Raw genomic sequence first — 23,486 nt, 5'->3', positions numbered from 1 at the left:
TACTATACCAATTTTTTTGACAGGCAGAGTAGACAATGAGAGAGAGAGAGAGAGAGAGAGAGGTCTTCCTTTTTCCATTGGTTCACCACCCAATGGCCGTTGTGGCTGACGTGCTGAGGCCGGTGCATGGTGCTGATCTGAAGCCAGGAGCCAGGTGCTTTTCCTGGTCTCCCATGGGGTGAAGAGCCCAAGGACTTGGGCCATCCTCCACTGCCTCCCCGGGCCATAGCAGAGAGCTGGACTGGAAGAGGGGCAACCAGAATAGAATCCGGCGCCCCAACGGGGACTAGAACCTGGTGTGCCGGCACCACAGGCAGAGGATTAGCCTATTGAGCCGCGGCGCCGGCCTACCAATTTTTGAGTACATAAATGTTTACCTTGTTGAAATGTTTCACTTGTCACATTTATATATATTCTAAATTAATATTTCCACAAACAAAAGGAATATAGAGTCCTCTCAACCTCATTTACACTATATTACTTATTTCATATTTAACCTTAGAGCACACAAGAAAGGGTGAAGTTCTTATGTTAGCTGTAAATTGTTTCCAATAATGGGGTTTTCTCTCTGTATCCCTTCTTTTTTTAAAGATTTAATTATTTATTTGAAAGGCAGATTTACAGAGAGGCAGAGGCAAATAAAAAGAGAGAGAGGGAGAGAGCGGTCTTCCATCCACTGGTTCACTCCCCAGATGACTGCAATGGCCAAACCCAGGAGCCAGGAGCTTCTTCTGGGTCTCCCATATGGATGCAGGGGCCCAAGGACTTGGGCCATCTTCTACTGCCTTCCCAGGCCATAGCAGAGAGCTGGATTGGAAATGGAGCAGCCCAGATTCCAACCAGCGCCCATAAAGGATGTCAACACTGCAGGTGGCAGCTTTACCTGTTATACCATAGTGCTGCCCCTCACTTTGGTTTTAAATTTCTCTTAAGGCTCTTCATCTCCTCCACTGAGCTCTTCATGCTTTGAAAAATCAAAGCCAGATGTTTTTGTTGACCCTCTCAAGCCTGCCTTTCTCAAGGCATAAGAAGTATTTTGGCCCTCAACACACATGCAGTGAAATGGAAGGCAGAGATCTCAGACCATCAAAGTGAATTGGAAAGAACTAATTAACAATATAGAAGTGATATTTAACATTTATTTTTCCTTTCCTGATTTTTTACTGTAAATTTTTTTTCTCCCAAAGTTACTATAAGCTACACTTTAACCTATATGGTAAGCTTTAATACTTCCCATTGAATTAGAATGGAGTTATTGTAACATACGTCAGCTGAGAAATATATTGTAATTCTCTTTCTCCTAGTCTATGTTCGTTTATATGGACTTGTGTGCTCTTATTTACTTTTTGAGTTATAATTAATTATAATTAAGTTTACTTTACTTTTAATGCTGATTCCTACCTAACTGTTCTATTATTTTTCAGACTTACCACAATGAACCCTTTTAAAACTTCTTGCTTTCTGGCACAATTCAATGTCTAAGGCTCATGTTTTGCTTGCTTTGTAGTAGATCTGGTGTTTATAATAGAAACAACAATACTGGACCACACAGTGGCTTCTTCACACCAATGTCATTTTTTTCTTTGTCTTTTATGAAAAAAAAAACAGATTTTGACATTTTCCAATTTAAATTCAAGTTTCAAATTGAGCTACTTTTATTTTAGCATTTTCCTTTATATTAATATTACCATTTCATAAAATCTTAGACTTTTCTTTCTTGCTCATTTACATGTAGAATGTCAACCCTGTCTCGACCAGAGCAAACTGTTGGATTTCTTTAATTCAAAAGACATTGTTCTAATTGCTGTAGTACTCTGAGACCAGAAAGAGATAAATGATACTGAAAGGACAACAGGAAGTTTATCTAAAATATCCTTGTTAAATATTTTTAGATTTACAGTACTTATTTTGGATAGTTCACTCTCAACTGGCTCAAAGAGGGGGGGCAATTTACATTTGCAGCAAGATTGCAAATGATAGCAATGCTGCTGATCCATGGACCACGTTTGAGAAGCACTGGTCCACAGTAGATCTCCTAATCTGTTTTGGAAGACTCCTCTCAAACTGAGTACACAGCCTCAGGCATTCACTTTTCTACCTTTCCTTTCAGAGTGGACCAGAGCTCCCCAGTTCTCTTGGATGATCCAATTCCTTATGCCTTGGCAGAAAAGCACAAGTGAACTCCAGCCCTGAATTGCCCTTCACTACCAGCTGCAGAGTGGGGTTGTGGTCCTGACCAAGGGTTTCAGTGAGAAGTAAATCAAAGAGAACATTCAAGTGACGAGGGCATGGAGCTGTAGGCATGAAGGATCCTATATAGTATCCCCCACATGCATGCTTCTTTATAAGATGTCAACACATCTTTGGGCCAAATCTGTTGCATTATTTTGGTGCATGCATTGATGATTTACGTATATTCTTCTTCTATTAAAACAACATGAAAGTCAACATGACCAGAGAATATCATGATTGGACAGAAACCAGATTAGTGATTCAGGCTTCAGTTGGCAATTTAATCTGTAGCTCTGTGCCCATGATTCTTTTTTAATTTTGTAAAATGAGGGAGTTGTGTGATTTGGGTTTTACAAATGATTATCTTTTAGTTTTGCATTTCCTTGAATATTTGTATCGCTAAATATCCATATGTTTGTTCATTATGGATTTCCTGTTTCAATCCAAATATCAGTCCATTTAAATAGGTTCACTGTGTTTATGTAGCCATAGTAAAGAAGTAGAATAATTCCTAAATGGAAGAACGTGCAAATTCATGTAACAAAAATATGGAGACTATCAGAGTGACATACTGGGGGACACTTTTCTAATCAATCTACTGTATTTATATATTCTATTAATCATTTTTTATTAAGATTCATTTATTGTAATGTATTCTCCCAAATTTTACCTCCTTTTTATTCTCTTTATGGAATATTTTCAAGTTCCTATCTTTTTTCCTATTTTTGAGAATAAGACAGTATTCTACTACATTATATTTCAAAATTATTATAGTCCCTCCTTCTAAATTTAAACCAGTGTTGCAATTCATAAATGCATTCACCATATCTGCTGAATTAGATTTATTAAGTGTGTTGCAAGCAAGTAGGATAGCCAGAGGCTAAATCCTGCTGTAAGAAGAAGGATAATCCATGTGTATACTTGAGCAGTAGTTCCTTTTTTTAAAAAGCTTGTGAAACTTTTTAAAAAAGATTTATTTTATTTATTTATTTGAAAGTCAGAGTTACAGAGAGAAGAAGAGGCAGAGAAACTTAGAGAGAGGTCTTCCACCCGCTGGTTCACTCCCCAATTGGCTGCAATGGCTGGAGCTGTGCCCATCTGAAGCCAGGATCCAGGAGCTTCTTCTGGGTCTCCCACATGGGTGCAGAGGCTCAAGGACTTGGGCCATCTTCTACTGCTTTCCCAGGCCATAGCAGAGAGTTGAATCAGAAGTGCAGCAGCCGGATCTCAAACCAGCACCCATATGGGATGCCAGCACTGCAGGTGCAGCCTAACCCACTACACCACCACCCCAGCAGTTCCTTTTTAAAATAATTTCCTATGTTCCATCATGTTTGTCCAGTCAGGAGAATTTCTTGCTAGATATTGTACTTATGTAGAATTCTGACAGTAAGCACAAAGCTCAAAAGGGCCAACAAGAACATAACAAATTGAGTTTCCCTCAGGATACACTCTAGATGTAGTTGTGTTATAATTTGTTGACTGACTAGTAACAAAAGTTGATTTTTCATATAATAATTACAGATTTGGAAAACTTTCAAATATAAGAAGCTAGTCTAAGGCAGACTTGGATTTTTTTGATTCTAGTACTTAAAAGTTTCAGGGACTACTAAGAAGTGACAACTCAGTTGAGTCACTGTGAAGCTAGAACTTCTTGAAGCCAAGCATTCTTTGCATGATCTATAGATATGTCGATGCTTCCAACTATGTTCTATTACAATGAGAGCAGATTCTTGCTGAAGTCATGCAATTAACCACCTTGCCATGAATAAACAAAAATTCTCATAGATGTTTTTGAATTTTAGAGGAATTGAGGTGAAAAGTAACACTTCCTTCCCTGTTTAAAAAAAATGTACTTTACCAAGACACTATAAACTATAGAAATTATAGGGAAAAGTTTTCCTGAACCTTGAAGACAAAATATTTAAATGCAGAGCCAACAATACTTGAAATAACATTTAAAAATCCACAAAATTTATTAATTCATTTAGTTTCATGCAGCTCTTATTTAATCTCCATTAGCCATATGGAGAAATCCACAGATTTTCCAGTTTTTCTCCTTGGAGTTCTGGAAAGTCTTACCACTGATCTTAAAACTTTCTGAAAGCTGTTATTCAAGGACATACGTTAAAGTCTTCTGCATGAGCGTGATCACAAATATGTTTAAAGAAGAATCAAAATTGTGGGTGATAAAAGACTTAAAGTAGTCACAGTTCAAATTATGAACCTCAGCAACTGAGTAGGAAAGACAGTTACTTACGCTCACTGCATGCAGCATTTTAGAAGACACCCCAAGGGTTTTACGACAACAATCTTAACTGTCTTAAGACAGCTTTCCCAAACAGACAGAACCTAACAAAGAAGCAGAGAGCACAAGGATTTATCTGAAAGATTGCTACAGAGAAGATGAAACTCAAGGACAGCTACAGTGGAAAGTTCTCTTAGGCCAGCAGCTCAATAGGCTAATCCTCCACCTGCGGCGCCGGCACCCCGGGTTCTAGTCCCTATCGGGGTGCCGGATTCTGTCCTGGTCGCTCCTCTTCCTGTTCAGCTCTCTGCTGTGGCCCAGGAGTGCAGTGGAGGATGGCCCAAGTGCTTGGGCCCTGCACCCACATGGGAGACCAGGAGAAGCACCTGGCTCCTGGCTTCGGATCAGCGCAGTGCATCAGCCGCAGCGGCCATTGAGGGGTGAACCAACAGCAAAAGGAAGACCTTTCTCTCTGTTTCTCTCTCTCACTGTCCACTCTGCCTGTCAAAAAAAAAGAAAGAAAAATGAAACATAAACAGAAATTAACATTAATAATGATATTTTGAAAACAATGAATAAAATGTTGTCCCCTAGAAAGGTATAAATATGACATTTCTGAGACAAGACAACTCTGTGGAACAGATCTTGGCTGCTAAATCACATTTTCCTTGAGGAGAGACATGATAAACACCAGATATGGGAAAAATAAAGAAACCACTCCTTTGAGCCGTAGGCATTGAACTGTGCCTGAGAGCAAAAGTTTTACAAAAACTCATTAGAGCATCTCTGAAAGATGAAGAATTTCAGCTTGATATGAATCTCACAGGTAACTTTTGGATAGACTTTAGCATCAAAAGTTATAATAAGTAAAATCAATTGTAACATGTAGAGTACATGAAAATCCATAGAAATTATATACAGAATAGGAGATAGAGAAAGGGAGACAGGAGGAGATAGAGAGATGGAAAAAAACAAGCTATTAACTCCTGCTGATAGTGATTATTATGGGAACTTTTTTATAATAAAAGGAAATTTTTAAAGTTTACCTTGTCTTATAGACATAATTATAGTTGATATGGACATAAAGTACAGAAATTTTTACAGTACAATGCCAAGTAAGAAGAGTATACACAATAGTTAAAATGCAAATAATTGCTTACAAATCCCAATGAAATAACTAACATGAAAATCACACATGAAAACTCACCTGTTATATAAAAATGTATTATAGAATATTACTTTCTCTGTTGAATATTATTGACTAACAGATTACAGTCATTACAATGGGTGAAGTATACATGCAGAGAAGAGATCTGGCTCCAACCAGCTTAACCAAGTGAACAAGTTCCATCACCAGTTGTGAGAAAATGTGAAGATTTGTACCTTGTACTAGAGTACAATTTGAGGAACACAGCATTTTGAGGACATTGTCTTCACAAAAAAAGATGTTTAAACTTAATATAATAAGACATTCAGGGGCTGGCACTGTGGCATAGCAGTTAAAGCCACTACCTGTAGCTCGAGGATCTCATATGGGTTCTGGTTTGAGTACCAGCTGTTCCACTTCTGATCCAGCTCCCTGCTCATGGCCTGGGAAAGCACTAGAAGATGGCCCAAGTTCTTGGCCTCTGAATGCATGTGGGAGACCTGGAAGAAGCTCCTGGCTCCTCATTTTGAACTGGCTCAGCTCGTCATTGCAGCCATTTAGGGAGTGAACCAGCAGATGGAAGACCTCCCTGCCTCTCCCTCTATCTGTAACTCAGCCTTTCAAATAAATAAATAAATAATAAAAAAGAAAACTATTCAAATCTAACCTCTGATTTACATAAACTTAGAGAAGAGAAACAATTAACCTGTTATGACAAGACAGCAATCTGAGAAATCCAGAAAATTTGACAAAGTTAACCTGGATATTTTAGGAAAACAAAATTTCTGACTAACTAGGTGAAAGAGCATGAGGAAAATGGCGAAAATTGTATGAACTACTACATTATGACACTTTAAATAGAATACAATCAGGGACAACAATGCAAATTTATACTATGCACTGGATGTTAAGTGATAGGAGGAAGTAATTGTTAACTTCTTTAGACACAATAATGAAACTATAACTGTGGGACAGCATCTTCGTACACAGGGGATGTTTTCTGATGTCTGTAGGAATAAATAGTAACACTTACCACAAACTATTAGGAAAGTGAGCAAAATATTGCATATATGTATGCAAACATACTCATATATGCCTGCTTACTTTGGGCAGATTAAAAATGTCAACAAGTTGGACTATAAGTGAAAAAAATATGAAATATCTGCATTATTATATTAAGTTTTTTGCTAATTTGTGATATTTTATTTGAAAATCAGGATGTTGCATCATTATATACCAAATTCATGGTCTGTACTTGGTGACTCTAAGTTGCTGGAAGCTATGTTAAACACAGCACCAAGTGCAGAATGCTTGTGTTTACACAGTTGATTCAATGGCAGAAAGCAGGGAGGAGGTGCAGACTGAAGTGAGCTTTGGAACAAGATGGGCTCTAGTTTTGTCAAAAAATCCCTTAGTGTTGTTTCTGTCGGTTACTAGTATCAACATAAATAGGTAATTTCTTTTACCTTCCACATATTACCATAGTCTCCAGTTAATATTTTCTGGATTCATGTCTCTGTCCAAGATTCCTGAAATCAGATACCAAGAGGAAAAATTCAGGTATCTGAACACCACGCAAACCCAAACCACCTATCCTTACTTACTTCACACTGTCTTTATTCATAACTTCATGTTTTCATGGCCTTTCTTACTCATAGTTTCTTCCACATCACCACACCGCAATTCCTGAATCAGGTGATTATCCTTTGGACACTTCATTGATCTGGGAAAATTTCTCTTCCACCCGTGATTTCATTAATGACTGATGCTTTTTGTGATCAGATTCTTACATATATTTCAGCACTAAGACCTCCTCAGCTTTTCTGGTTTTTTATGAAGATATAAATTTATTTTATTTGAAAAATAAACTAGATTATGCACTTAAGCAAATGTTTAGCACATGGAAAATTGTTCAAGTTTATGGAGTTAATTCTTCCTAATATTGTTAAGGAAATATTTTTATACATAGAAATGCAATATAAATTATGGTTCAATTCAAATTTCCTATAACTTGAAAAGGACATCTTTTACAACTTCAAAAACGTCTTAGTACAGATTTACATATTTTAATGGTATCACCCACATTACAATAAAAATGTCTATTTTCTTCATGTGATATAATTGCTTATTTTAACACTCTGCATGATTTCCAATTTGATTCTTATTTACACATCCTTTTTTACCTGATTAATTTTTTCTGCATTACTTGCTTTTAACATTTCATAGTAATAACTTATCTGAAAAAAACATTTTATTTCTAAGTTGCTAAATGAAGTATGTTTTCAAGTCTGGTATTATATGAAATAATATTTACAATCAAACTAATCCCATAGTTTTCACTGAGAAATGATGATTATTTGTTATTTTAATTAATATAAACAGTATTACATATCCATGATTTGTGTATGTTGATTTTGGAGCCTTCATATCTTCTTCTTAATTTTAAATAATATAAATAACAGATTTCATGTATTTTGTAGATACAATTATAAGAAGATACTCTTGCTTGCTCTTTCTCAATCTCTCTCTCTCTGTCTCTTGATCTCTCTCTCATGCTCTTCTCCCTCTTTTCCTTCTTTGTCTCTTCCCTCCAGTCTGTCTGGTTTCCCTCTCAATAAACCCTTTCCCTTAAGACAATTATAAGAAGATAACCACACTTACATCCCTCACTACCTTTATTCCTCAATCCCTCCTCCTTCCTTCCTTCCTTTCTTTCTTTTTTTCCCTTTAATATTCACAATAGCATGCTTTTAATTTACTCTATAATTGCAGGCTTATTGTACCACTAACCACAATGTGAACCCTGTTGAAACAAGTAAAAAGTAGGAAGATTACTGTTACACAGGGTTACAGACAAGGGCTACATACAACAATCAAAACATATCAGTTTCATTCTTATACTTTGGGGTTTTTTTGTATTCTATATGAAAAATTGCATATCAGAGAAAACATATGATATTTGCTGGGTTTTTTTTGGGGGGGGACTGGTGTTTTTCACTAAGCATAATGGTCTCCAGTTACATTTATTTGATGTCAAAAGGCAGGATTTCATTCTTTTTATGGCTAAGTAGTATTCTGTTGTGTATATATATCACATTTTCTTTTTCTAGTCATCCTTTAAAAAATGTAGAGACAATGGAGACTCATCCATACCCTTCCATACAGAGGTTCAGCTGATAGAATCTTCGGTTACACAAAGTAAGTTTAACAGGAGTGGAGGACAACTAGACACGTGGCAGTAGTATGAGAAGAGGATAATAACAAATGGAGAAGAGGCTGAGAGTCCTCACCTGGTTGTAGACAGGCTTGTACTTGAGCCCTGGCTTGTCCAGAATCATCTCCGGCTGCCTGTGGTTGAAGCTGGATACCCCGATGGACTTGGCCAATCCTGCATCTTTGCACTTCTCCATGGCCTGAGAGGAAAGATTGTGAAGAAATATTTCCATGATTGGTTGCCAATATAAATGCATAACACAGTTAAAAGGAACACTGTCAAGAAATTGCAGTGAGGCTAGTGGGCACTGACTGACCAAAAGAGAAAAGCTAGTAGAGAAAATCAGCAACAGCATAAAAAAAAAAAAATTCCTGCATCCTCCTTAGAAAACAAAAGACATTATTGTATATGGGGGGCAAAATATGCCTGACATCATTGCCCCAATTCTTCTCTCTGTTATGTCCCAGTATCGCCTTTCTCTCTCTCCACTACAGTACATCAACACTTGTTGGTGACATAAATCTCAAGATCCAAAGTTGCCAGCACCGCAGCTCACTAGGCTAATCCTCTGCCTAGCGGTGCCGGCACACTGGGTTCTAGTCCCGGTCGGGGTGCCGGATTCTGTCTCAGTTGCCCCTCTTCCAGGCCAGCTCTCTGCTGTGGCCAGGGAGTGCAGTGGAGGATGGCCCAAGTGCTTGGGCCCTGCACCCGCATGGGAAACCAGGAGAAGCACCTGGCTCCTGGCTTCAGATCAGTGCAGTGCACCGTCCACAGCACACCGGCCGCGGCAGCGATTGGAGGGTGAACCAACGGCAAAGGAAGACCTTTCTCTCTGTCTCTCTCTCTCCCTCTCACTGTCCACTCTGCCTGTAAAAAAAAAAATTAAAAAAAAGAATCCAAAGTTGTATATCTCATTCCCACAAATTGAAGTGTGATCTGATGCTCCCACTTCTGACTTCCTGTTTACTCTCTCCTGGGCGTACTCACCTCCCAAGTGGCACAGATATCCACTGTGTCAAATATTGTCTTTCCATGTTCATCTGTTGGAATAATCTCCTCTCCAGGCTGGAATAGAAGCAGTTATTTTTTACGATTTCATAAAATTCAGACATCTACCCATGGCAAAACACTGAAGTATACTTATGGAGATAGCAATAAACTTTCATGAAATAAGTGGAGCAACCTCCCATATTTGCAAAATACACTGCATATAAGTCTGTAAAGAATGTCATTATACTACAGACCTTCTCTTTACTTTTATATTTACTATACATGTTAATAAATACTATTTTCCAGATTGCAATAGGGTCCCTTAGATTTATGTTACTTTGTGTTTCTCTGATCTTTCCTCTCTGGAGAGATACCTCTCATTCACTGGGAAAGTTACCAGTTCCCTGGCCTTGATCTCCACCAATAGTGGATGTTGCTCATCTCCCCAAAAACATTTTGTTCCAAGAGCAGATACTTTAATCACAGATGATCATTCAAGGTCTTTTTTCTTAATAATAATTTTAATTCTAAAGGATACAGAGAAGCTATCAAAATTAATGACCATGAGAAAATAATTGTCCCATGGCCATTTATGCCACCAATGAAAAGGCTCAGACAAAACCAACAAAAATTAGGTTAATACAGAAGAAAATGATTGCTATAAATACAAGCAGTTCCTAACGTTACTTCAAATGTGTATGTTACTCATGGCCTGGCCTCCCCTTTTACATAATCAAATAAACTAAACTGCTTTACTTGCTTTGGGCAGTTTCTATAACTTAGAAACTGTTTCTAAAATTTATATCAGAGGCAGAGGCCAGCTTTGTGGCGCAGCAGGTTAAGGTGTTGCCAGCGACCTCAGGACCCCCTATTGGAGCACCAGTTTGAGCCTGAATTCCCTAGCCAGATCTCTGCTAATATGCCTGGGAAGGCAGCAGAAAATGGTACAAATACTTGGACCTCTGCCATGTCATGGAAGACTGTCATGGACTTCCTGGCTCACACCTTTAGCCTGTCCCTCTGCTGACCTTCAATGGCCATTTGAGAAGTGAACCAGATGGAAGATCTGTCTTTCTCTTTCTGTCCCTCTGCCTTTCAAATAAATAAAATAAATCTTTAAAAATAAATAAATTTATAGCAATGACAATTAATCATCCAAGAAAATGATGGCCATGCTAATAGCCAAAGTAAAATACATTTTATGATGTTAGTTTCCTACCTTCAAAGCTGTTGGGAAGTGAATAATGTAGAGATCAACGTAGTCCAACTGGAGTTTTTTCAGTGAGTCTTCCAAGCTTGGTCTGACCAGCTCTGGTCTATGAAAAATGCACCAAAGCTGAAATGATAAGCAATTAAAATTGTGGTGAATTAATATGTTAGTTAATTTTTTTGTTTCCTTCACATAATACTGAGAAATTTTCCCTTGGTTAAAAGCTGATGAACACTGAAAGAAAATACATTACATTTCGTATTTCCTGTGATCTGAACTAACTATATCATCCTTCTCACTTGTTTAGCTATTACTCATTAATCCACCAATGCATGGAAGGTAATTATATCAGAGATAAAAATTTTATCATGTAATGCTAATGGTCAGCATTTGAGTTATGCTTCACAAAGTTTACAAACAAATTCAGTGGTCTGATTCTTATAACCATTAATCAATGGTAATAATTACTATATATTTTAATCACATAATAAGCAGAAAAATATTTTGAATATTTGAATATTGATGTGTGCAATGGATTAAGCCACTACTTTCAATGCCAGCATCTCATATTAGAGTGCTGGTTTGAGACTTGGCTGCTCCACTTAGCAACTTCATTTCTGCTGAGGTACCTTGGAAGGCTGTAGAAATGGCCCAGGTAATTTGTCCCTGTCACCCATGTAGGAGATCAGATTGGAGTTCCCAAATCCTGACTTCATCCTGGCCCAGACCTGGCTGTTGTAGCCACAGGGGCATCCAGCAGATGGAAGGGCTCTATCTCTTTTTGTCTCTCCTCTGTCTCTTTATTCAAACAAATAAATAACTCTTTTTAAAATGTGTCAATTCATATTTACAATAATAAGAAATTTTAAAAAATAAACCAGGAAATCAGGAGGATCATGTTTAGCTCATAGCCCTCTCTGATTCCACAAGCCATGCTGAATCACACTGTTTGGAGTTGATACTAAGGAAATCATGGGAATTTCATTTAAAATATATAAATTTGGATATAGCAATAATTAGAAAGTCATAATCTTTGTGATACTGGATGTTACAGGAGGATTGTGATAACAATTTTACTAATAGGAATAATTACTCAATATCTATGAAGCATATCAAGTAATTATCATTTCTATACAACATATCATTAACCATCTCTCCTACACATCATCTACACTCTACCTTTGAAGTGTAGAGTATATTTTCTCTCTTCACAGTGCCATCTGCAATCTTGCTTTGGATGGCCAAACCTACTTTCTTTTTGTTTTTGTAAAAATAAGCAGAATCAATGTGGCGGAACCCAGCATCAGTAGCTATTTTGGTGGTTCCATAGCTTTGCTCTTAGGGACCTGAAGAAGGAGTTAAAAGTATTATTTGTAGATGCATGTGATTGAAAGCAGCTAAGATATTATTAATGACTTTTTGCAAATCCATTTTTCCTCATGTCTTGGGATAATTCTGCATTTGAACTCTGAGGGGATGAGCCCACCCCAGTTTGCCTGATTTCCCTGAATTAATAGCAGGAGTTAGGCATCTCAGGCACCCCTTCCAACTGGGCCACCCCTTTGATCAAAGGCATCAAAGGTCCTCAGGAACAAAGACAGCTTTATTGCTTTGCTAGAAAGATTCACAGTTTACTGCAAAAAGAAAATCATGGTTGCTAATTATACAGTAAATTTGCAAAGGAAAGTTAACACCGAGTAAAAATGAATAGAATGAAATATGGAAGAAATATACTGCAAGTTTCCATGAATCCTCCCCCAGTGAAATAAACAGAACACATTGAAATTGTTTGAACTGAATTTAAGAACATATATGGAAACTTATCAGCAAGGAACTCTGAATATATCTATTCCTCATTCCTAAGACTTTTTCTATAGGGTTGATTACATAGATCCCCTCTGTTGGCCTACACCATATTTCAGTTTCAAATAAAAGCAAGGATACACACACTGTACTTTCCTCACAAGCAATTTAGCTACATCCTCATATGCTAGGAAATGGGGAAGAACAAAGAAAGTAGGTTCTCCAGTGTCAACCAGGGATATGTTTGAAAATAAGTGGTTCAATTGACAGTAGGGCATTATGTTAATTCTTTTCTACAGGGTCATTATGTTCACATACAAAAATTACAAAAAAAGAAAGAAAAGAAAACTAAATGCTGACAGTAAAGATATATTATGAATTATAGAAATTTTACATGAGAAATTAATTGTCATGTAAGGGATTATCATGGAGGGTATCATCCCTAAAACAAAGGCATTTCTTTTATGCAATATATAAGTAAAGTAGTACAATATAAAATTTTTGGGTTTCTTAAATTGGATAATGATTTGAAAGTGCATTTGTGAAAGATCAAAGAGGTAAGCCTAAGAAAACCTTTTTCATTTATTTCTTCAAATTGAGAAGCTGAAGTTTACAATGAAATTACCACAAGTAGACAGTGAACCCATTTTCCTTTCCTGATATCATTCCTAAGTGTGAGGGCCTCAGAGATTCACCAAGGCTGAAATATTACTAGTGTCCCTGCTCCTTCCCTGTCCTTCAAACCACTTTGCTCTGCAAAGAAAATCAAATCGTTAACATGTCATCAAAATATTCATCAGTGATTTCCTTAAGTTTTACACAAGAATCAAGTGGAAGTTCAAGTTTGAAGTAAATAGTCTTTTTTTTCTCAATTTCCAACTTTCTTCCTTTACTTTTTACACATACTACAAGTTCAAAGCACATCTTTCTTTCTACATTGGTCTGTGCTTATTTTTTTAGAAAACTAGGATAATATCAGTGTGCAAAATTGTTTCCAGTATGCTCACTTTGATTCTGTAGGACCATCTGTACAATTTCCTTTAACATTTGTTATGATCAATAATTTAGCCATGTCCCTATTATTTTCCAGTTTTCTTTTTTTTTTGTGGTTATTAAGATTTTTTAACTTTTATCTAATGAATATAAATTTCCAAAGTACAGCTTATGGATTACAATGGCTCCCCCCCCCCCCCAATAACGTCCCTCCCACCTGCAACTCTCCCCTTTCTTGCTCCCTCTCCCCTTCCATTCACAGCAAGATTCATTTTCAATTCTTTTTATAAACAGAAGATAAGTTTAGCATATATTAAGTAAACATTTCAACAGTTTGCACCCACATAGAAACACAAAGTGAAAAATACTGTTTGAGTACTAGTTATAGCATTAAATCACAATGTACAGCACATTAAGGACAAAGATCCTACATGAGGAGTAAGTGCACAGTGACTCCTGTTGTTGACTTAACAAATTGACACTCTTGTTTATGGCATCAGTAATCACCCTAGGCTCTTGTCATGAGTTGCCAAGGCTATGGAAGATTTTGAGTTCACCAACTCTGATCATATTTAGACCAGGTCGTAGTCAAAGTGACAGTTTTCTCCTCCCTTCAGAGAAAGGTACCTCCTTCTTTGATGACCCGTTCTTTCCACTGGGATCTCACTCACGGAGATCTTTCATTTAGGTCATTTTTTTTTCCCCAGAGTGTCTTGGCTTTCCATGCCTGAAATACTCTCATGGGCTTTTCAGCTGGATCCAAATGCCTTTAGGGCTGATTCTGAGGCCAGAGTACTGTTTAGGACATCTGCCATTCTATGAGTCTGCTGTGTATCTCGCTTCCCATGTTGGATCATTCTCTCCCTTTTTTATTCTATCAGTTAGTATTTGCAGACACTAGTCTTGTTTCTGTGATCCCTTTGGCTCTTAGTCCTATCATTATGATCAATTATGAACAGAAATTGATCACTGGGACTAGTGAGATGGCATTGGTACATGCCACCTTGATGGGATTGAATTGGAATCCCCTGGTATGTTTCTAACTCTACCGTTTGGGGCAAGTCAGCTTGAGCATGTCCCAAATTGCACATCTCTTCCCTCTCTTATTCCCACTCTTATATTTAACAGCGATCACTTTTCAGTTAAGTTTCAACACTTGAGAATAACTGTGTATTGATTACAGTATTCAACCAAAAGTGTTAAGTAGAACAAACAAAAATACTAAGAGGGATAACGTATTAAGTTGTTCATCAACAGTCAGGGCAAGGGCTGATCAAGTCACCGTTTCTCATAGTGTTCATTTCACTTTAACAGGTTTCCTTTTTGGTGCTTGGTTAGTTGTCCCCTATCAGGGAGAACATCTGATATTTGTCCCTTTGGAACTGGCTTATTTCATTCAGCATAATGTTTTCAAAATTCCTAACAGGGATCACTTTTCAGTTAAAATTTGAACACCTAAGAATAATTGTGTGTTAGTTACAGAGTTCAAACAATAGTACTAGAACAAAAAAAAACTAAAATGGATAAAGTATTACATTGTACATCAACAGTCAGGACAAGAGCTGATCAAGTCACTGTTTCTCATAGTGTCCATTTCATTTCAACAAGTTTCCCCTTTGGTGCTCAGTTAGTTGTCGCCGATCAGGGAGAACATATGATATTTGTCTCTTTGGGACTTGCTTAATTCACTCAGCATGATGTTTTCCAGATTCATCCATCTTGCTGCAAATGACCGGGTTTCATTGTTTTTGACTGCTATATAGTATCCTATAGAGTACATGTCCCATAATTTCTTTATCCAGTCTACTGTTGATGGGCATTTAGGTTGGTTCCAGGTCTTAGCTATTGTGAATTGAGCTGCAATAAACATTAAGGTTCAGACAGCTTTTTCGTTTGCTAATTTCATTTCCTTTGGGTAAATTCCAAGTAGTGGAATGGCTGGGTTGAATGGTAGGGTTATCTTCAGGTTTCTGAGGAATCTCCAGACTGACTTCCATAGTGGCTTAACCAGTTTACATTCCCACCAACAGTGGGTTAGTGTTCCTTTTTTCCCACATCCTCTCCAGCATTTACTGTTGGTAGATTTCTGAATGTGAGCCATTCTACCTGGGGTGAGGTGGAACCTCATTGTGGTTTTGATTTGCATTTCCCTGATTGCTAGTGATCTTGAACATTTTTTTCATGTGTCTGTTGGCCATTTGGATTTCCTCTTTTGAAAAATGTCGATTGAGGTCCTTGGCCCATCTCTTAAGTGGGTTGTTTGTTTTGATATTGTGGAGTTTCTTGATTTCTTTGTAGATTCTTGCTATAAACCCCTTATCTGTTGCATAGCTTGCAAATATTTTTCCCATTCTGTCAGTTGCCTCTTCACTTTCCTGACTGTTTCTTTTGCAGTACAGAAACTTCTCAATTTGATGCAATCCCAAATGTTAACTTTGGCTTTGACTGCCTGTGCTTCTGGGGTATTTTCCAAGAAGTCTTTGCAAGTACCTATATCTCGCAGAGTTTCTCTAGTGCTCTCTAATAATTTGATGGTGTCAGGTCTTAGATTTAAGTCTATTCCATGTTGAGTGAATTTTTGTGTAAGGTGAAAGGTAGGGGTCTTGCTTCATGATTCTGCACGTGGAAATCCAATTTTCCCAGCACCATTTATTGAATAGACTGTCCTTACTCCAGGGATTGGTTTTGGATCCTTGATCAAATATAAGTTGGCTGTAAATGTTTGGATTGATTTCTGGTGTTTCTATTCTGTTCCAGTGGTCTATCCATCTGTTTCTGTACCAGTACCATGCTGTTTTGATTACAACTGCCCTGTAGTATGTCCTGAAATCTGGTATTGTGATGCCTCCAGCTTTGTTTTTGTTGTACAAGATTGCTTTAGCTATTCGAGGTCTCCTGTGTCTCCATATGAATTTCAGCATCATTTTTTCCAGATCTGAGAAGAAGGTCTTTGGTATCTTGATTGGTATTGCATTGAATGTATAAATTGCTTTTGGGAGAATGGACATTTTGATGATATTGATTCTTCCAATCCATGAGCATGGAAGATTTTTCCATTTTTTGGTATCCTCTTCTATTTCTTTCTTTAAGGTTTTGTAATTTTCATCGTAGAGATCTTTAACGTCCTTGGTTAAGTTTATTCCAAGGTATTTGATTGTTTTTGTAGCTATTGTGAATGGGATTGATCTTAGAAGCTCTTCCTCAGCCGTGGCATTGCCTGTGTATACAAAGGCTGTTGATTTTTGTGCATTGATTTTATATCCTGCTACTTTGCCAAACTCTTCTATGAGTTCCAATAGTCTCTTAGTAGAGTTCTTTGGATCCCCTAAATAAAGAATCATATCATCTGCAAAGAGGGATAGTTTGAGTTCTTCCTTCCCAATTTGTATCCCTTTAATTTCTTTTTCTTGCCTAATAGCTCTGGCTAAAACTTCCAGAACTATATTGAATAGCAGTGGTGAGAGTGGGCATCCCTGTCTGGTGCCAGATCTCAGTGGAAATGCTTCCAACCTTTCCCCATTCAATAGGATGCTGGTCGTGGGTTTTTCATAAATTGCTTTGATTGTATTGAGGAATGTTCCTTCCATAACCAGTTTGCTTAGAGTTTTCATCATGAAAGGGTGTTGAATTTTATCAAATGCTTTCTCTGCATCTATTGAGATAATCATATGGTTTTTTTCTGCAGTCTGTTAATGTGGTGAATCACATTGATTGATTTGCGAACGTTGAACCATCCCTGCATACCAGGGATAAATCCCACTTGGTCTGGGTGGATGATCTTTCTGATGTGTTGTTGCATTCTATTGGCGAGAATTTTATTGAGGATTTTTGCATCTATGTTCATCAGGGATATTGGTCTGTAATTCTCTTTCAATGCTGCATCGTTTTCTGGCTTAGGAATTAAGGTGATGCTGACTTCATAGAATTTGGGAGGATTCCCTCTTTTTTGATTGTTCTGAATAGTTTGCGAAGAATTGGAGTTAGTTCTTTAAATGTCTAGTAGAATTCAGCAGTGAATCCATCTGGTCCTGGGTTTTTCTTTGTTGGGAGGGCCTTTATTACTGTTTCAATTTCTGTCTCAATTATGGGTCTGTTTAGGTTTTCTATGTCTTTCTGGTTCAATTTAGGTAGATTGCATGTGTCCAGGAATCTATCCATTTCTGATAGATTTTCCTGTTTGGTGGCATACAAGTCCTTGTAGTAATTTCTGATGATTCTTTTTATTTCTGTGGTGTCTGTTACGTTTCCTTTTTCATCTCTGATTTTATTGATTTGGGTCTTTTCTCTTCTTTTTTTAGTTAGTTGGGCCAATGGGGTGTCAATTTTGTTTATTTTTTCAAAAAACCAGCTCCTTGTTTTGCTGATTTTTTGTAATGTTTTTCTTGATTCAATCCTGTTGATTTCTTCTCTGATTTTAATTATTTCTCTTCTCCTACTAGATTTGGGTCTGGTTTGCTGCAGATTTTCTAGATCCTTGAGATGAATTGAAAGCTCATCTATTTGAAGCCTTTCCAATTTCTTGATGTAGGCACCTATTGATATAAACTTTCCTCTTAATACTGCTTTTGCTGCGTCCCATAAGTTTTGGTATGTTGTGCTGTTATCCTCATTTACTTCCAGAAAATTTTTGATTTCTCTTTTAATTTCTTCTATGACCCATTGTTCATTCAGGAGCATGTTGTTCAATCTCCATGTGTTTGCATATGCTCTAGGGATTCCTGAGTTGCTAATTTCCAACTTCATTCCTTTATGGTCTGAAAAGCTGCATGGTATGATTCTAAATCTTTTGAATTTGCTGAGACTTGCTTTATGGCCTAGTATGTGGTCAATCCTAGAGAAGGTTCCATGTACTGCTGAAAAGAATGTAAAATCTTTAGCTGTAGGATTGAAAGTTCTGTATATATCTGTTAGATCCATTTGGGCTATAGTGTCGTTTAAATCTACTGTATCCTTGTTGATCTTCTGTCCTGTTGATCTGTCTATTTCTGAGAGTGGAGTATTGAAGTCCCCCAGTATTATTGTATTGGGGTCTAAGTCTCCCTTTAAGTCCGTTAACAAATCTTTTAAATAAACCAGTGCCCTGTATTTAGCTGCATATACATTGATAATTGTTATATCTTCTTGTTGAATTGATCCCTTAATCATTATATAGTGTCCCTCTTTGTCTCTCGTAACAGTTTTTGTGGTAAAGTTTATGTTGTCCGATATTAAGATGGCTACGCCCGCTCTTTTTTCATTTCTGTTGGCATGGTATACTTTTTCCAGCCTTTCACTTTCAGTCTGTATGCATCTTTGTTGGAAAGATGTGTTTCTTGTAAGCAGAAAATAGATGGGTTTTGTTCCTTAACCCAATCAGTCAATCGGTGTCTTTTAACTGGACAGTTCGGGCCATTAATGTTCAATGTGACTAATGAAAAGTGGTAACTTTGCCCTGCCATTTGCCAAAGATAAGTTGTAATATATGCTTTGAATTCCCTGTGATCTTTTGCTGTGAGGTTTCCTTCCTTTACCTTCTTTCATATTGATGACCGTGTTTCTGTGTTTCTGTGTGTAACACATCTTTAAGCATCTTTTGCAGGGCTGGATGAGTGGCGCCACAGTCTTTCAATTTCTGTTTGTTATGAAAAGTCTTTATTTCACCTTCATTCACAAATGATAGCTTTGCAGGATATAATATTCTGGGCTGGCAGTTGTTCTCTCTTAGTACCTGGGCTATATCTCGCCATTCCCTCCTTGCTTGTAGGGTTTCTGATGAGAAGTCAGATTTGAGTCTGATTGGAGATCCTCTGAGAGTAATCTGATGTTTCTCTCTTGCACATTTTAGGATCTTTTCTTTATGTTTCACTGCGGTGAGTTTAATTAGAATGTGTCATGGTGAGGATCTCTTTTGGTCATGTTTATTAGGGGTTCTCTGAGCTTCCTGTACTAGGATGTCTCTGTCCTTCTCCAAACCTGGGAAATTTTCTGCTAATATCTCACTAAAAAGGCCTTCTAATCCTTTCTCCCTCTCCATGCCTTAAGGAACTCCTAGAACCCGAATGTTGGGTTTTTTAATAGTATCCTATAGATTCCTGACAATATTTTTTAGATTTCTAATTTCCTCTTCTTTTCTTTGGTTTGACTGTATATTTTGCTGTGCTCTGTCTTCTAAGTCCGATATTCTCTCTTCTGCTTCACCCATTCTGTTTTTAAGGCTCTCTAATGTGTTTGTCATTTGATCTATTGAATTCTTCATTTCATTATGATTTCTCATCACTATCACAGTTTCATGTTCTACTAGTTGTTTCATTTCATTTTGATTCCTCCTTAATATTTCATTTTCACACGAGAGATTTTCTATCTTGTCCATTAAGGATTTCTGTAGTTCAAGAATTTGTTTTTGAGAACTTCTTAATGTTCTTATCAATTTTTTGAGATCTGCTTCTTGCATTTCTTCTATCTCATCATCTTCTTATAATCTTGATTTGGGGTGTCTTTTTCATTTGGGGGCATCATAGTGTCTTCCTTGTTCTTGTTACCTCAGTTTCTGCATTTGTTGTTTGGCATATTGAAGATATTCTTTGGTTTCTTCGCTGTGGTGTTTTTTCTCATTTTACTATGACTCTAGATTAAGTGGACTGTCTGCTTTTGTTGGATCCTTAGAGGCTGTGATGGGTGTGGCCAGAGAGCTCTGTTTGGTTCTTCAGGGTTAAGGGTGTGCCAAAGGTGACTCACCCAGATTGTTCTCTCTCTCTCTCTCTCTCTTTGACTCAGTTGGGAAGTAATTCCACACAGCTGAGTGGAATTGAGTGTAGTTGATGTATGAAATCTGGCCCCTGTGGGTATTCGTCTGCTTACCCCTGGGACCACACAAAGAGTTTATGCAGCCCTCAGTGTGGTCTCAAATTTCTCCACAGTCTCTCACCAGGTTGCCCAGGTTACCCAGTTTGTGTACTCGGTGAGTTCTCTCGACCCCCCCCTCAGATTTTCACAGTCTCAGTTCGTTAGCTCCACACCTTCACTAGGTCTTAACCTCCTGTTATTTCTCCCCACCAGAGTCAGGTTTTTCTGCTTGGCTAATGGTGGGCGCCACTTTACATACGTAAAATGGCGCCTGCTCTTTGTCTTGCTTGGCTTTGCAAGGTGAGTGGAAATAGAGGCTAGTGTCTGTGCTGGTTCCCCTTATTTATTCGTTTTTTTCTCTCCTCCAGTCAGCCTGGTGAACTTTCCCCAGTGGGGCTTCAGGCCTCATTCCCTGTAGGCTCTTTCTGCGTTTCCCCAGCAATGTCTTGGGTTACCGAGGTTTTTGTCTCACCTCCCCTTCCAGTACTGGAACGCAGACTCTGCAGCTTGGCTCCCGTGGCTCGGCTTCCACATGGTGGGTGACCTTGCTCTCCCCATAGGTCCTCCGTGTCACATCCACTAGATCCAGAAGAATTTCCTGTGCAATTTTTTCCTGAGGCTACAGTAACTCCACTTTTATTAAACTATCTTTTCCCGGACTATTGGTGGGCGCCCTCACTATTCCGCCATCTTGGCTCCGCCCTCCAGTTTTCTTCTAACATGATGTTGTACTTGCCTTCAGACAAGTTTCCTAGTACATGGGAAAACTTACTTAGCACACGTCCATTAATGACTGTGTGGATCTCAAGGTTATCCCCATCTCATACTAGGTTATTCCCTCCTCAGATGTTCTGCACTTCCTCTCTACTAACTTTATGAAAAAAAAATTCTCTGGGTTAGAGAGGAAATATTTCTTGGATTATAGCTTAAAGTGGAGAAACCAGTCCAACTGCAAGCAAACTGACTTGCAGTCTTCTTCAGTGCCAACAGTGGTTTCTTCCACTCAAGTGAGAAACATACTGAAACTGGAAGCAAAATCAGTATTCAGAATCACTAGCAGAGGATCACAGGATCTGACTGTCATGAAGAACAAAAAGAGATTAATTCAATCTTCTGTGTGGAACAGCTCCAGCCCAATGAATTGGAAAACCAAGTGAAACCTTTGGAGTAACATAGGAACTGGGTGCCTTCACAACCCAGGTCTCCCTTTCACCCTTCCTAAGTCTATTTTCTTTTGTCCCCTCAAGAGAAAGTGACTAGAGTTACCTTTACAGGTGCATAGGTGCCAAATTCCAGTATAGGAATGAAGTGACCATCACTTAATGCCACACGCTGAAATTTGGGATCCATTGCCTTTCATTCCTCTGACCAAACACACTCTGATTCCTCTGGCTTCACAGGGTATATAAGTAACAGGAAGTCTACAGCCACATTCCTGTCTAATTTTAAGCAACATAAGAGAGGAGTGAAATTAAAGCAATATTCCATATTTACAGAAGAGTATCCTGTTCACTTACTTTAAATGAAGCAGAATTTTTAGGTTAATTACTTAAAAATCAGATTTGTTAAATTTTCTCTTTGGAATTTCTCACTTGGTATTTTTAAGTATTAGAAGAAATTGATTGGGGCTGGCGTTGTGACTCACTTGGTTAATCCTTCACTTTCGGTGCTGGCATCCCATATAGGCACCGGGTTCTAGTCCCAGTTGCTCCTCTTCTAGTCCAGCTCTCTGCTGTGGCCCAGGAGGGCAGTGGAGGATGGCCCAAGTGCTTGGGTGTCTGCACCCATAGGGGAGACCAGGAGGAAACACCTGGCTCCTGCCTTCAGATTGGCGCAGCACCATCCGCAGCGGCCATTTGGGGAGTGAACCAACAGAAGGAAGATCTTTCTCTATCTCTCTCTCACTGCCTATAACTCTACCAGTCAAAAAAAAAAAAGAAAGAAATTCATTGAATAATTATTGGTGATTTATTAAATTACAACCCTGCAAATATCTATGTCTTGTTTTTCTTATTTTTTATTTTTTCATGCTGAAGTCCGCCTTTGATTACACTTTGAGACAATTAACTAGCTTACATGACAACACAAATGCACACACAGAATCGATTATTATTGAGCACTTTATCAAATACTGACCCTCAATGATACTTCAGAGGTTTAACTGAAGGAAAGTTAGCATTTTTAACTTTCCCTTTGGCAAAATATTTTCTGTAACTTCACTCTAGTTTTGTAATAATAATGTACAAACCTAGAGAAGCAGGGAAGGGGCTGCCACCAGGCGGCCACAGGCTTGGGACACCACGGCTCAGTCCAAACGGTTCTTCCAGGCCAGTGCATGTGGCCAGGGGCCAACCCCTCGCATCCTGGGTTCCTGGCGTGGCTCGTCCCCCTTGTGGAGGCTGGCGGTGGTGAAGTCTCACCCTCAGCCACCAAAGAGCCCAGACCCTTGGCAGGTGGAAGCTGGCCTCAGGTCCTGGGGAGCTGGCGTGGTGGGGCTGCAACCTATGGTCATGCGCGATGGCGCCAAGAACCCTGCAGGGAGCAGAACCGCCCCCCCCACCGCAGCTCTCTGCTAGCCTCTGCCCCTCCCCCCAGCACCCCCACATGCTGGCTTCCCCGGGGAGGTGGGGAGCCCGTGATGAAGTTCCACAGGAAGTGAGCGACAGGAACCCGCCTTGAGACCTAGTGCTGAACTGCGGCGCTGTGGCTCCCACCCCTCCCCTCGCCGGCCTGGACTGGGTTTCACATCGCGGTCCAGCACAGGTCACCGAAACGGCGGAGGAGGAAGATGGCGCGGCTTCCTGTTGCTGGTCTGCTCTGAAGTCCT

General features: G+C 38.6%; 1 protein-coding gene across 1 annotated transcript; it reads right to left on the bottom strand.

Annotated features, from left to right (window-relative positions):
• Positions 1 to 8,733: 8,733 nt before the first annotated feature.
• LOC103352169 (prostaglandin-E(2) 9-reductase) lies at positions 8,734 to 22,009 on the bottom strand. The gene is made up of 4 exons (XM_070054993.1): positions 21,926 to 22,009; positions 11,051 to 11,167; positions 9,829 to 9,906; positions 8,734 to 9,040 (listed from the first exon to the last, which is right to left on the bottom strand). Exons 1-4 carry the CDS (start codon positions 22,007 to 22,009, stop codon positions 8,852 to 8,854), a joined length of 468 nt encoding a protein of 155 aa, XP_069911094.1. The 3' UTR covers positions 8,734 to 8,851.
• Between the last annotated feature and the right edge of the window lie 1,477 nt (positions 22,010 to 23,486).

This window comes from Oryctolagus cuniculus, chromosome 13, assembly GCF_964237555.1.
Source record: "Oryctolagus cuniculus chromosome 13, mOryCun1.1, whole genome shotgun sequence".
Classification (NCBI taxonomy): Eukaryota; Metazoa; Chordata; class Mammalia; order Lagomorpha; family Leporidae; genus Oryctolagus; species Oryctolagus cuniculus.
The sequence above is the reverse complement of the archived record's forward strand: the minus strand, read 5'-3'. Positions and strand labels throughout refer to the sequence as shown.